This window comes from Rhododendron vialii, chromosome 1a (genome assembly GCF_030253575.1).
Source record: "Rhododendron vialii isolate Sample 1 chromosome 1a, ASM3025357v1".
Classification (NCBI taxonomy): domain Eukaryota; kingdom Viridiplantae; phylum Streptophyta; class Magnoliopsida; order Ericales; family Ericaceae; genus Rhododendron; species Rhododendron vialii.
Window position 1 is genome coordinate 5,485,791 of NC_080557.1, and position 12,938 is coordinate 5,498,728.

General features: G+C 38.4%; 1 protein-coding gene across 3 annotated transcripts; it reads left to right on the top strand.

Annotated features, from left to right (window-relative positions):
- Positions 1-546: 546 nt before the first annotated feature.
- LOC131299280 (homeobox protein knotted-1-like 2) lies at positions 547-7,752 on the top strand. 3 transcript variants are annotated; one of them, XM_058324927.1, is made up of 7 exons: positions 547-1,118; positions 2,009-2,275; positions 4,105-4,225; positions 6,123-6,319; positions 6,512-6,643; positions 7,091-7,227; positions 7,312-7,752. In XM_058324927.1, exons 1-7 carry the CDS (start codon positions 636-638, stop codon positions 7,349-7,351), a joined length of 1,377 nt encoding a protein of 458 aa, XP_058180910.1. In that variant the 5' UTR covers positions 547-635; the 3' UTR covers positions 7,352-7,752. The 3 variants fall into 3 exon arrangements, with proteins under 3 accessions (XP_058180910.1, XP_058180913.1, XP_058180916.1); XM_058324930.1 differs by having other exon boundaries at positions 7,315-7,752; XM_058324933.1 differs by having other exon boundaries at positions 2,015-2,275.
- The last annotated feature ends 5,186 nt before the right edge of the window (positions 7,753-12,938 follow it).

The following is a 12,938-nucleotide window of genomic DNA, read 5'->3' on the forward strand; positions in this document are numbered from 1 at the left end:
GAGGTTATTGTTATGCATTTTTTGAGTTATTGTTATGATATTATGTGGTATTGTTATGTTTCTTCTACTTCTGGTTTTAGTTATGCCTTTTATGATTTTTGTTAGGGATTGTTATGTTTTTCAATGGTTTCTATTATGCCTATGTTATTATGACCCACCAATTATGTCATTTAATGGTTTAGTTATATCCGTTTGGGACTCATGTTACGCCATTAAATTCATGTGTTATGCTTTTTTGAGTTTCTTTTATGTCAATTAGTGGTTTTGTTATGTCAATTCGTTGACCTGTTGGGGATACTGGTTTGACCAGTTTTGGTCAACTTGCATGTGTGGCTAAATTTCATCCGTCGGATTGGGAGTTCTGGTTCTGCTTTGTAATGGTTCTATTTGTACATTGTAATGATTCTGTTATGCTTATAATGTGTTTTGATTATACTAAAAATGATTTTGTTATACCAAAATTTACGATATCTCTAAAAGGAGAGAGACACAAAAGTGTTTCCCTTTGTTACATATAGACGAGGAGAACATGGCCAAAGTTGAAATCCTGAGTCGCACAGCAGGGTACAATGGATTAGCCGCACAACATCCGTCCCCTCTCGCTCGTAGTAATATTTGTCTCTATCTACCTGTATATGATCAAAATTTACACACAACAATCATATTGGAATAAATCTACTCTCCCTCTCTCTCTCTTCGCTTCTCTCTCTACAATCAGTTCGTCAATGGCGTTCCACGACCACCTCTCCCACGAAATGGCACTCCACCACTTCACCGACCAGCACTTGACCGACAACACCGCCGTTCTGCGGGGAATATTCCCGGAGCACTCACCGGAGGGCGCCGGAAAGCAGCCGCATATCACCGGTGGCAGCGGAGGCGGAGGAGGAGCCCCGACGTGGCTGAACAGCGCTATTCTCAGACAACAATCCGGGCACCACCACTACGGCGGCGGGGGAGGAGGAGGTGGGGAGGGTAGATTCCTTCACTTACAGACGACTAACAACAACATGACGAACTCCGACTCGTCGGCGTCGAACAACCAGTGGCTATCTCGGTCGATACACGGGGACAACGACGACGTTCCGACGGCGGCGATGCTGAGTCATCGTCAGCAGGTAAGCACGGACCGATGTGCGGATGAGCCTGGCGATCGCTCTACACACGTTTTAATTTTCGTTGAAATTATAAAAAAATTCAAAATTTAATCAAATCATATAAATTCGCCTTTTTCAACATAATTGATGTTGTCACCCCACTTCTTAATAACCCCACTCCAATATTCGTCCCCTAATATTTAAAATACACATGGCAAGAACAATAAGACCCCGTCTGTTTTAAGATTTTGAATTTAAATTTGTAGGTAATAAGTGTAGAGAAATAGAACAATAATTAAAAATAAAAATAATAATTAAAGAGATAGAAAAAAAAATGAGAGTAATAATTAAAAAAATAAGATAATAATTAGAATTCAAAATTCAAAACCCTTAACCAAACACAAGATCTAAAAGACAAATATTTAAATTGTAGTTATCAAAAAATGAAGTGCCAAATCCATTGTCCATTTTTGTCAGTCTATTGGCGATGAAAGTCCGACCGCCGGATCAGTCTAGGCATTGATAAATGGAGTGCCAAATCCATTGTCCTTTTTTGTCGGGTCTATTGCAGCGATGAAAGACCGACGGCCGGATGAGTCTGGGCCTTACTCCCGTTTTAAAGTTTTGGTGAAATTATAGAAGTTTTTCCCCCCAAACCTGACAACTACATAAATTTGCCTCTCTAACATCGTTTTGAACAATCTGACACCCGCCCAACCAAATATTTTTTCAAAAAATTAAGTTATTTTAGTAACAATTTAATTTTTCAGAATATTATTTTGCTTTTGGAATGGATAAATATACTTATGATAATCCTTTAAATCTCTTGCCAATTTGTATTGGCAGCATTGTAAATATCACCTTTCATAGGTTCCGAATTCTTGTCTTTATGTTGGATCACCGAACCGCAGGAGAAGAAGACCGAGAGTGATGGCGGCGGCGGGGGAGAAGATCAGAGCAATTGGCAAAACGCAAAGTGCAAGGCGGATATACTGGCTCATCCTCTGTACGAGCAATTGCTTTCGACTCATGTCCAGTGCCTTCGAATCGCCACACCGGTGGATCAATTGCCGAGGATCGACGCGCAATTGGCTCAGTCGGAGCACGTGATGGCCAAGTACTCTGTTCTTGGTCATGGGAATCAGCCTCTCGATGATAAGGACCTCGATCAGTTCATGGTAAGTTTCATGGTTAAATTCACCCTCTATATATGGTTTGTTTATGGAGAAGCAATGAAAAATTAGATACAACGGTAGTTTGTAACGTCCTTCTCCATGTTGTGAGTTCCGTGTATGTGTAGCCTCTCATCTCATGTGGAATAGCTTTACAAATGACTGTTGTACCTGAATTTTTATGATAATGCTAATGACACAATACTACACCACAACACCAACCACATCCGTCACGCGGCACTGCATGATTTGTGGTTGCGAAGTTGTTTCAAAGTGGTTGTCTACACATTACTAATTACCAATCATGCACTGCACCTAGACAAGTGTGGTTGATGTTGTGGTGATGTGTTGTGTTGTGTCTCTAGCATTACTGAAAAATTCTATCCGGCTTCTCGGGTTGATTCTACTGATTCGAAACGTTCATGTTTTAGAACCCCTCAAAAACTTCTAGCATTTCAAAATTCAAACACCAAATGATTTTAAAAACACATTTATCTGGCCAAAAACTTATGGAGATACACTAATTTGGAACTCATTTATGTTAAGGTAAATGTCTTTGCAATCATGGATATTCGAACAACATGATTTATTTTCTGGACGGGAGCTAAAAAATAAAAGATTCGGGGAAACCCCCGAAAAAAGTCCACAAAGGCCCGTAACAGGACCATGCAGTCCCAAATTGAAGTTTTTGTGTATATCCAAAATCTGTATCTCTCCACGCTTTGGTGAAATTCAATTGGCATAGTTTTTGTAGTTTAGGTGATTTATTGAATTGGGAGAAAAAGTTTCAAAAATCTAGTTGTTTTCATAATCAATTTTGTGGAGAGAGAGAGAGAGAGAGAGAGAGAGATGACAGGATATTTTGGGGAAGATTCGAGTCAGAGTGAAGAATCTCTGTTTCATATTTTATGCTTGTGAAAATCTTTGTATTAGTAGATACAACTGTACTGGATTTGATTTAAAAGACAGTTAATTATTTGTTTGATTGCGAAAACCACCTTTCTATGTCAATTGAAATGCCCAGTTGTCGCATCATGAGAGGAATCATTAGGTACAAATACTCCAATTATTGAGACTTTGGGAGTGCTTGGGGGAATATTTTCCTTTGGTACTTCTCCACTTATTATTGGATGGTTTGGTCCATATCCAGTGTGTTCTGGGAGTCGTTGTTCTTGTTCCGAAAATGACCGATCAGCTTCAAGTTCTAACTTCTCTTCAAACCGAACTTTTCACATCGGATTCGTTTTCAGGAATGAGAATCACAAATGGGGTTCCATTTTACTTTTGCGCTATTGTGTTCGTTACGACATTTACAGTTGTCATGCGCGAAAAATGGCTTTTGAAACTGAATTTGAGAAGCATCGTGTTGAAAGATTTTGGATTCTTAACTTTGCAAAGTCTAAAGTAATGCGAACGCCAAACTTGGAAGTTGTTTGGCATATTTCATCTCATATCCATTGTAGTCTTTACTGTCATATCATTTTCACGCTATGACTGCTATTTCCATGTACATACCTACGTTTTTCCAAAACAAATCAGACTGTTTATGGAACATTGGTACACTAGTGTTAGCCCGTGCCTACGGCACTACGCATCCTAGTTGGAATGGGATGGCAGTTGTGTAATTTAGGTAAAAACCATGGGTACTTAATCGGAAAATGGGAGGATGCACTACAGCCTTTGGATCAAAAGAATCTAAGCCGTTCCAACAAACTTGTCCCCACACCCTTCTGTTTTATAATAGAGATTGTTTTTTACGACTCTCGGTTGTCCTTTTCAGCTGAATCTTCCTTTTTTTTACCCATCTTCTTTTGCGTTTGCTCCGTTTATTGTAGACACATTATGTTCTACTACTCTCTTCCTTTAAAGAGCAACTGCAACAACATGTCCGGGTACATGCCATGGAAGCAGTGATGGCTTGTTGGGAGCTTGAGCAATCTCTACAAAGCTTAACAGGTGATCTCATGTTGCTTTTTGCTTCGATCTTTCTTTCGTGTAAACATCCCGATTGTAGAAAATTTAGTCCCTAAAGTTTGCCATCTACCTTCACTATCACGTTTCACCTATGTCAATTTTGAAGAGCTTATGCGAGTAGCTGCATACTCCGTGCATGCACATATAGGCCATAGGGCTTCGCCATGCCTTGAGATCATTGTGATATGTCATGCTACTAGTTGGATAGTGTCGTGATAAATGTGCTGGAGTTTCACACGATTTTTGGATAATGTGATCATTTTTTGTTGTCGTTGTTGTCAAAAGAAGATTTGCTTTCTCCGAAGATCAATTTTGATTTAGAAGCTCAAATTCGGATAGCAAAACTCAGTAGCGTTTGAGTTGCAGTTGCATTAGGCATTCATGCAGTTAGGTAGGAACATTTTATGGTTGTGACTTTTGATGGGTTAAATGCTGGCTAGCTGGACAAGGATTTCGTGCACTGCATGGGAAAATCGCAACTGTCATTTTTTCCTTTGTACATCAATATGTAATTAACATATGGCCGGCGGGCGTTTATGTTTATAACATTGAAATAGGTTCAAGATTCAAAGGGTCTTATGCTTTCGGGTACTTGATAGCATGCCTAGCTATGTAGCACGGACACAGATACGGATACGGACACGGACATGGATACGGACACGGAACACAGCAATTCTAAAAAAATGGGGATACGGACACGGCGAGGGACACGCCACTTGTATAAATAAATAAATATATATAAATACATATATACATATATATTTTCTTTTCTTCCACTGTTGATGAAAACATGTCATATATGAATGTATAAGATTACCATGGTCCAAATAAAGGCATAATTACAATTTAACCCAAATATTTTTGAATAATTTCATATTAACCCCTCAAAATTAAAAATATATATTACATTTTGACCCTTAGCTGTGTCTCCGGCGTGTCCCCCACGTGTCCCCCATCAGAAAATAATAAAAATTATTGGACACGCCACAATACGTATTTGGGCGTGTCCCCGCCGTGTCCCCGTGTCCAAAATGTGGACACGGCGCCCTTTTGGAGTGTCGGTGCTACATAGATGCCTAGTGCTAGTTATAAAAATCAGGACCCATTCGGTGAGAAGAAATTAAGAATCGGTAATAAAATCATGAGCGAACTTGAACTCTCTGTTTTGGTTAGGACAAACAGCATTATTGGAGTGCTGGATAAATAAAGCTTCAAAAGTTGCTCTAGGGGAAAGCATGAAATTACATTATCCACACTGATTGTATTCCCCAGACATGCTCTGTCCAAACTCAGCTAGGTGAAGTTTTTTTCATTTTCTTCTTTCGGGATTATCTGAAGCGATGCTTGAGGCTACACAATCCGGGGTCTGTTCGGTTGGGTTTGGTTGCGACTAGCACGCGGTTGAGGTTGTCTGAACAAATTTAAATTTCTTGCTCATTTTCTGTATGTTGTTTTGAATGGATCTATTACTGCATCTGGTGGTTAAAAAGTAACTTAATTAAATGCATTTTAGGATATGGATAGTACTTTTAAGGAAAGATTAAAGTATCTTGTAATAATCAATGTGATGGAAGTAAGTAACTATGATAACATGAATGGTAACATAAATGAGTGGAAAATAAAGGGTATGTTGTGGGTCATGATTTGTCAGAAGTACCACATGATGATGCGACATGATACTCCAGGATTCTTATAATTTTGCTACGCAAGTAGAAGTAATTGGTTTAACTTGTATTCCTGACCCCAATATGCAGTTATCATGTATATAAACAACAATAAGACATGTCATCCTGTTTTTCAACCATGCTGACATAGTTGTGATTCATCAATGCATTTCATTGCTCTGTTGTTTTTGTAACTAACTGTATTGGATAAACAGGTGTAGCACCCGGTGAAGGCACAGGTGCAACGATGTCAGACGACGACGATGATGAACATACAGATGGTGACGCCAATTTATTCGATGGAAGCTTAGACGGACAGGACACCATGGGGTTTGGTCCTCTTGTCCCGACTGAAAACGAAAGGTCTTTGATGGAACGTGTGAGGCACGAGTTAAAGCATGAGCTCAAACAGGTAAAACATGTCGATGTAGCGTCATAAATAAACGATTTAGAGAACAATTCATTTGGACCAAATTTTATGCAAAAGAGCATTCAGAAAGGCCACACCTGGTGGTGTAACATTTTGCACGAAAACTTTGTTTATATTGCAGTCCTCTTGGTTTTCATGTATTCACCGCTTTTTAATCTCCTTTGTGTTTCTTAGGGTTACAAGGAGAAGATTGTGGACATTAGAGAAGAAATTCTACGTAAAAGACGAGCGGGGAAGCTGCCCGGTGACACCACGTCGCTACTAAAAGCTTGGTGGCAATCACATTCCAAATGGCCTTATCCCACAGTAAGTTTCAAATCAACTCAAATGCCAACGGCTTCATTTAGATGGAGGTTTTTCACTGGTTTTTCTTAAATAGTTGGTTTCTTTTTATGCATTTTTCTCAGTAGAAAGTACTTCTCATTACCTTTTCTTTGAGCTTTTTATGCTGTTTTTGGATGAAGAATTTGTGGAGGGAAAGGAAATGAAAGGAACATACCTTCGATTGGAATCCCTTACATTTTGTTTTCCTTCTCCAAATCTTTGCTCTAGACACAGCCTTGCTCAAAATTTTCGCTTCTTTGTTACTGTTTTTTGAACCCGAAATGCTAAAATAAAAGCCAGTTGAAAGCCGTAACATACTGCATCCAAAGCCCGGTTCGACAATTTCTTCTTCTCGTTTCGTGTGTTCGAGTATTTTGGTTTAACCTTTTTTTTTCCCCAACTTACAAGTTTGTCAAAATTCCAATTCAGGAGGAAGACAAGGCCAGATTGGTGCAAGAAACAGGCTTGCAATTAAAGCAGATCAACAATTGGTTCATCAACCAGAGGAAGAGGAACTGGCACAGTAACCCTTCATCTTCTACGACTACGAAGAGCAAACGAAAGAGGTAGTCTAATCATGGCTATGCATGCTTTCATGATTAAATCCCGTTTTCTCAAAACTCATTGTTTCGAAACTTTGATTTGGACAGTAGTAATGCAGGTGAGAGCAGAAATGATCGTTTCGCGTGAACGCTCTCGACTTCAACCCCACAAAAGCAGACATTTTCGCTTCTTTTTGCTAAGATGGTTTGTAAATCATCAGCCCCACTGCAGTAGGAGGTTGCAGTCTATTTGGAGTAAATTTTGTCCCTACAAAAACTGAATGTCTACTAAACGAGGCTGCTGTTTTGATTCCTGCATGGATGCGGTTGACTAAAAACGGAGTACGGAGCTATGCCTGTTGGTAGGTATTTTTGGGGACTATCTCATTTAGTAGATGATAAATTTTTTGCATATCGAATTTGGGAATGTACCAGAAAAACAATTTAGAATAGCAGTTTTTTTTTTTTTTTTATTCGTGTGCAGGTGGACTTGTAAATAGAAGCTTTCGTTTTATGGTAATGGGGATGGTATATGGTTTCGGGTATAAATTTATCATGATCTCTACATGGCTTGTCAAGGATTTTTTGTTGTTTCTTCTTGTGAAAATGGGACTATTTGATGATCAGAAACTCGTACGCGAACGACATTGTACTTGTTAAATGCTTTCTGTTGTCGGACATCTACTGTGAAATGTATTGTTTTAGAATCCCGAGAAATCCGACTGGGGCTAACTCACTTGGCCACCCATTTTTGTTGGGTACGTGCTTTGGAAATGAGTTGCCACCTTTTTATGTATCCATAGGAGAGGTGAGTGGATCGATTCACGTCGAAAACAAACATTTAAGTATTTCTTTCCTTGAACGGAAGTTATTTCTTTCTTCAGTGGACTGTCGGTTGGGTTTAATTAGTCTGATTGTGAGTTTATTTTCCGTTCGAGGTAATTATTCAAATACTTGTGTTCTCCTACCGCATGTGATGATGAAATTAAATAGAATATTTCCTGAGAAATTATATCCTGCTCGAATCTTTTTGTTGCATTACTTATGGATACTCCCCGTATGAAATCGTTATTTGTTTCATCTGTTTGAAAGCTTCATCTTTAGTGTCGTTTAGAATGCAAATATTCCAATTGTCACATTAACAACGGACTGTAAATTCACCAAAACTGCTGAAGCATGAGTTTTGTCATTTTGTACTACCTTCCAACTTTCAATGGATTGGTTAAGTGGTCTTGGCCTGAGACTTAGGAGCTCAGAGCCGGACCTTAAGTCCAAAAAAAAACTCAAAAAAAAGGGTTCCCCACTTCCTCTATTAGGAGAGTGTGTGTGTATATATATATATATATATATATATATATATATACGGGGCGGTTCAATGGACAACTATTTAGACACCTAAACAAACACCTCATAGTTTTCGATCAAATTTTGATGATCCGAGCCGTTTAATGTGATCAGAATGTAATTTTAAGGATACTCGCGAGAAATTAGCAAAAAAAAGACCGAAAAGTGCTTGATCTGAGCAGTTTTTAACTTAGATTTAATGAACGGTTCAATTAAAAACTACTTAAAACAAGCACTTTCAAGTCATTTTTTTTTGCTAATTTCTCACGGGCACCCTTAAAATCATATTGTACACACATTGAACGGTTCGGATCATAAAAATTTGATCGGAAACTATGTGATTGAGATTTGAGGTGTTTTTTTAGGTGTCTAAATAGTTGTCTATTGAACCGTTCCGATATACATATAGAGAGAATAAGTTATGTCAAGATCAACCGGACAAGGGGCTGTCCAGACAGCTCCCGTGTGGGCCCCCTTCGCGCAGTTTTTTAGAAAATCCGAACTGTGCATCTTATAGGACCCGCAAAATAATGTATCTATGCAAAAAAATTAGTTTGTCCGGATATCGATAAGTATGTCAAAAGTTGAGTTTTTACACGAAAAAATGGACAACCGTGAACAGTTTAACTTTAAAAACAGTTGATTGATCACGTCGTCCATTTTTTCATGTATAAACTCAACTTTTGATATACCTATTGCTATCCGGACAAGCTAATTTTTTGCATAATTATATTATTTTGCGAGCCCTACAAAATGCACGGTTTGAATTTTCCAAAAAAACGCTCGAAGGGTTCCACTCGGGGCCTTGTCCGGTTGATCCGGAAAGAACTTTTTCTCATATAGTATATATTAGCATTTCACAACACTAATGCCAATAATGTCGTTGGTTCAGCAGACAAAGAACGTTTAGTCCACACCGTGTGGCTGAGTTCAACTCCCCCAACATATTTTTTTAGTGTATATTTTGTCAAAAAATGATGTCTTGGTGAAAATTTGGAATTGTCAAGTATTGAACTTTAGAGTCTCGGAGAACACAGAAACATAACAAAATCATTGAACCAGAGCAAATTCTCTATTCAATGTGGACTAAAATTTATATATAAATAAACTATTTATTATTTAATTAAGCCACAGGTCCCACTTAACAATTCGGCCTAGGGCCCAAATACGTTGGGCCGGCCGTATAGGGGCTGAGTTTGCTCTCTCCTAAGGTATTAGGTAGTATAATTTTCTTTACCAACAACTCTTGGTGCCATCTCACTCAACGTGTAAGCATGTGAAAGGGCTGCGCGAAGAGTTATAGGGATTAGTTCGGGTGCATGCAAGTTGATCTGATACACCCTGCATTATCAAAAATAAAAAATAAAAAATAAAAAACCTTGTCACGTATGTTTAGGCAGCTCGAACCGGAGAATTTAGCGTCAAATTCATAATTATAATCTTCGTCTTTAATCTTCTCATATTTCTCTACCTTTATGAGTAAAGCCTTTTGAGACAGAGAAGTCAGTCTTTTCGGTGATAAAAATATTACGAATGGTAAGTTTTAGTCAAAAATTACCGATGATAAAAATTACTCCTTCCGTCTCAATTTAATTGTTATTTTTGAAAGTTTGTGTCACTTTTCAATTGATTACATCTTGTAATTTATAACTTTTAAGGTAATTTCGAAAATATTGTATTATATAACTAATCGAGGTTTATCAAACAAGGTCCATATTCGATATGAAATTTATTACGAATTTAAAAGATATAACTTGTTTTTAAGTCGGTTAGAATAGAACGAGGGACTATTAAATCAGGACGGAGGGAGTACTAGCATGAACTCACCCTAATTAAAGTGTTTGAGAGGGAAATATATTAGCGTGAAAAATGAGCCGTTCAATGCATGTGGACCCATGTGCGTCGAACAGCTCCGGACGCAATTGTGTCTGGAATTGTGTAAGTAGCGTTGCTCTTAATTTTGTGGGCGTCATCTTGGAATCAACATCAATGATCCAGCCGTTGACCTTGTACACTGTCAAAAAATTAACTTTAAACTTTTATTTCGTTGGCAAAAATTCTAGAACCACAAACAAATGCATAACCACTTGCATAAACACAAAAGTTGTGCGAACCCCACACAAATTGCACCGCTCGTGTGTAAGTACTGTGTTTGTTTGTGGTTCTAGCTTGCTCGTTTGCTAATACTCTTATCATATGAAGCTAATTTATTTATTTATCTATCAAATCTTTATTGTTTTCTCATTACAGAGCATAGGACGTGCCATTATATAACACAATTTTACATAACATCCGTTACGTATCACTCAATCTACACGTAACGGGATTTTAGACCCGAGAGATGTCCGTTATTTAACTGTGTATCAGTTATTACTCGTTATTGCCTGATATAGGCTGATGTAAAACCGTAAGACCAAATGATATCTTCTAGGGTGTCATACGAACCAGGTGACGCTGGTTATAGTGTTAGGCCAGCGCGGCCGCCACCTCGGGCATACACTCCGGAGGAACGTCAATGTTCAAGCGCTTGACCAGCTCCTCCGGATTCTGCAACTGGTCCGCATACTCCGGCGGAATCCCGTCCAACAATTTCGACACCGCGTCCTCGGTCGACATGGCTTCGTTGTTGAACGATTTTTGCATCATCATTCGATCTGGAAGCTCGCAATTCGACGTCATCGCATAATTAACATACTGAAAGCGTTCCGCTGCTCATTCCTCCGGCGGATATCCTCAATCGCTGCTCTGATGACCTCTTCGATTAGGATGCGAGTGAGGTCGAATGGGCTTGGGAAGATGGGGGGCATACAGCGTCCGCCGCGGAAAGGCGGGCGCCGAGGGCGGACAGGGCGGCTATTTCTGGTTCCCATAAAAGTCGGCAATTAATTTCTTGAGGGAGAGCTGGGGTGTGGAGAAGTATATATAGAGGAGAGACAGAGAGCCCGCGGATGTACGCGAGCCCAGCAGTATTAGATTTAAAATGGACTTGCGGGTCACATCTGTGTCCGAAGCAGTTTGAAGCACACATACGAGAATGCAATGGACGTTCGCATGCGTGTATAGAGATATGTGGTTTATAATTTTGTTTCTAAAGTTTTCTTTTTTTTATAACTTGAGTGCTCGGATTAACTTATGCAGCATCCACTAGCGGAAGGCCTTTAGAGCGAGGATAAAGTCCACTAATCACACCATCCATTAGCAGAAGGCCAATTTAATAGTCCATCGATTAACCTACGCCCAGGATAATACTATTATATACTCCATTCGTCCCAATTTAATAGTCTATCGTTCTATTCTAACCGGATAAAAACTTAGTTATATTTTCAAATCGGTAATGAATTTTATATTCAACATGAATCTTGTTTAATAGAGTTCGATTAGTTCTATAATACAATATTTTCAAAATCACATAAATATTATAAATTATAAGATATAATCAATTAAAAAGTGATACAAACTCCCAAAAAAATGACTGTTAAAGTGGGATGGAGAGAGTAACACTCAATATGGTCCATATTGCGTTACGGATTTTGGATGGGGGCGAGGGAGTTGAATTTTATCCGTTTGGAGTGCTTTTAACTCATTCTTTTTGGTATTTTACTTATTTTCATTTTTTTTGGTAAATATTTATTTTCGTCTTTAATAAATGTTTTAATATTTTCCAATATTTTCCCAGTTTTGCTCATTCAAATGATATGTTTCGAAGAATTAAAAATAAAAATTTACTCCAAAAAAACATATAAAATAAAAAATAAACGCGAAAGTCATTATTCTCCAAAAAAATTATTTACGTTTTGGATTCTTCTTCTCCAAAGAATCTGAAAGATAAAACCGAGAAAAAAAAAAAAAACTGAAATAAGCCTTTGTGATTTTGATGGTCCAACATGTAAAAAGGTGGAAGCGGGGGCCGCTGTGAGCAATCAGTGAAGCGTGCAGCTGTGTCTATCTTACCATCCATCTTGGCAATCAATGGTTCAGATTTTAAAAGAACTCTCCCTAAAAGAGTTTTTCTAAATTTGAACGGTGATATCGAGGCGATACATAAAATTTTGTTGAGGTCAGCATGAATCGTATGCTTATATATTCGTTTATAGGTCATTCTCTTTTTTTTTTGGTCAAAAGTGAGAAGATTGTATTGATAAACGCGCGACACTTACAAAACGGAGATCATTACAAAGAATTTGAACAAAGACAAACTAATCGTCTAACAAATAGAAAACAAGTAAATCACAAGGCAATCGATGTCTTTCATCCTAACCCAGACATGACTTGACGCAATAGTGACACTTTCAAACTGCCTAACATCTAATTAGGATTCTCAAATGAGAAAAAGTGCAAAGGATAAAAGACACCTAATCCCAAACTTGACTCTCTCTCTCTCTCTCTCTCTC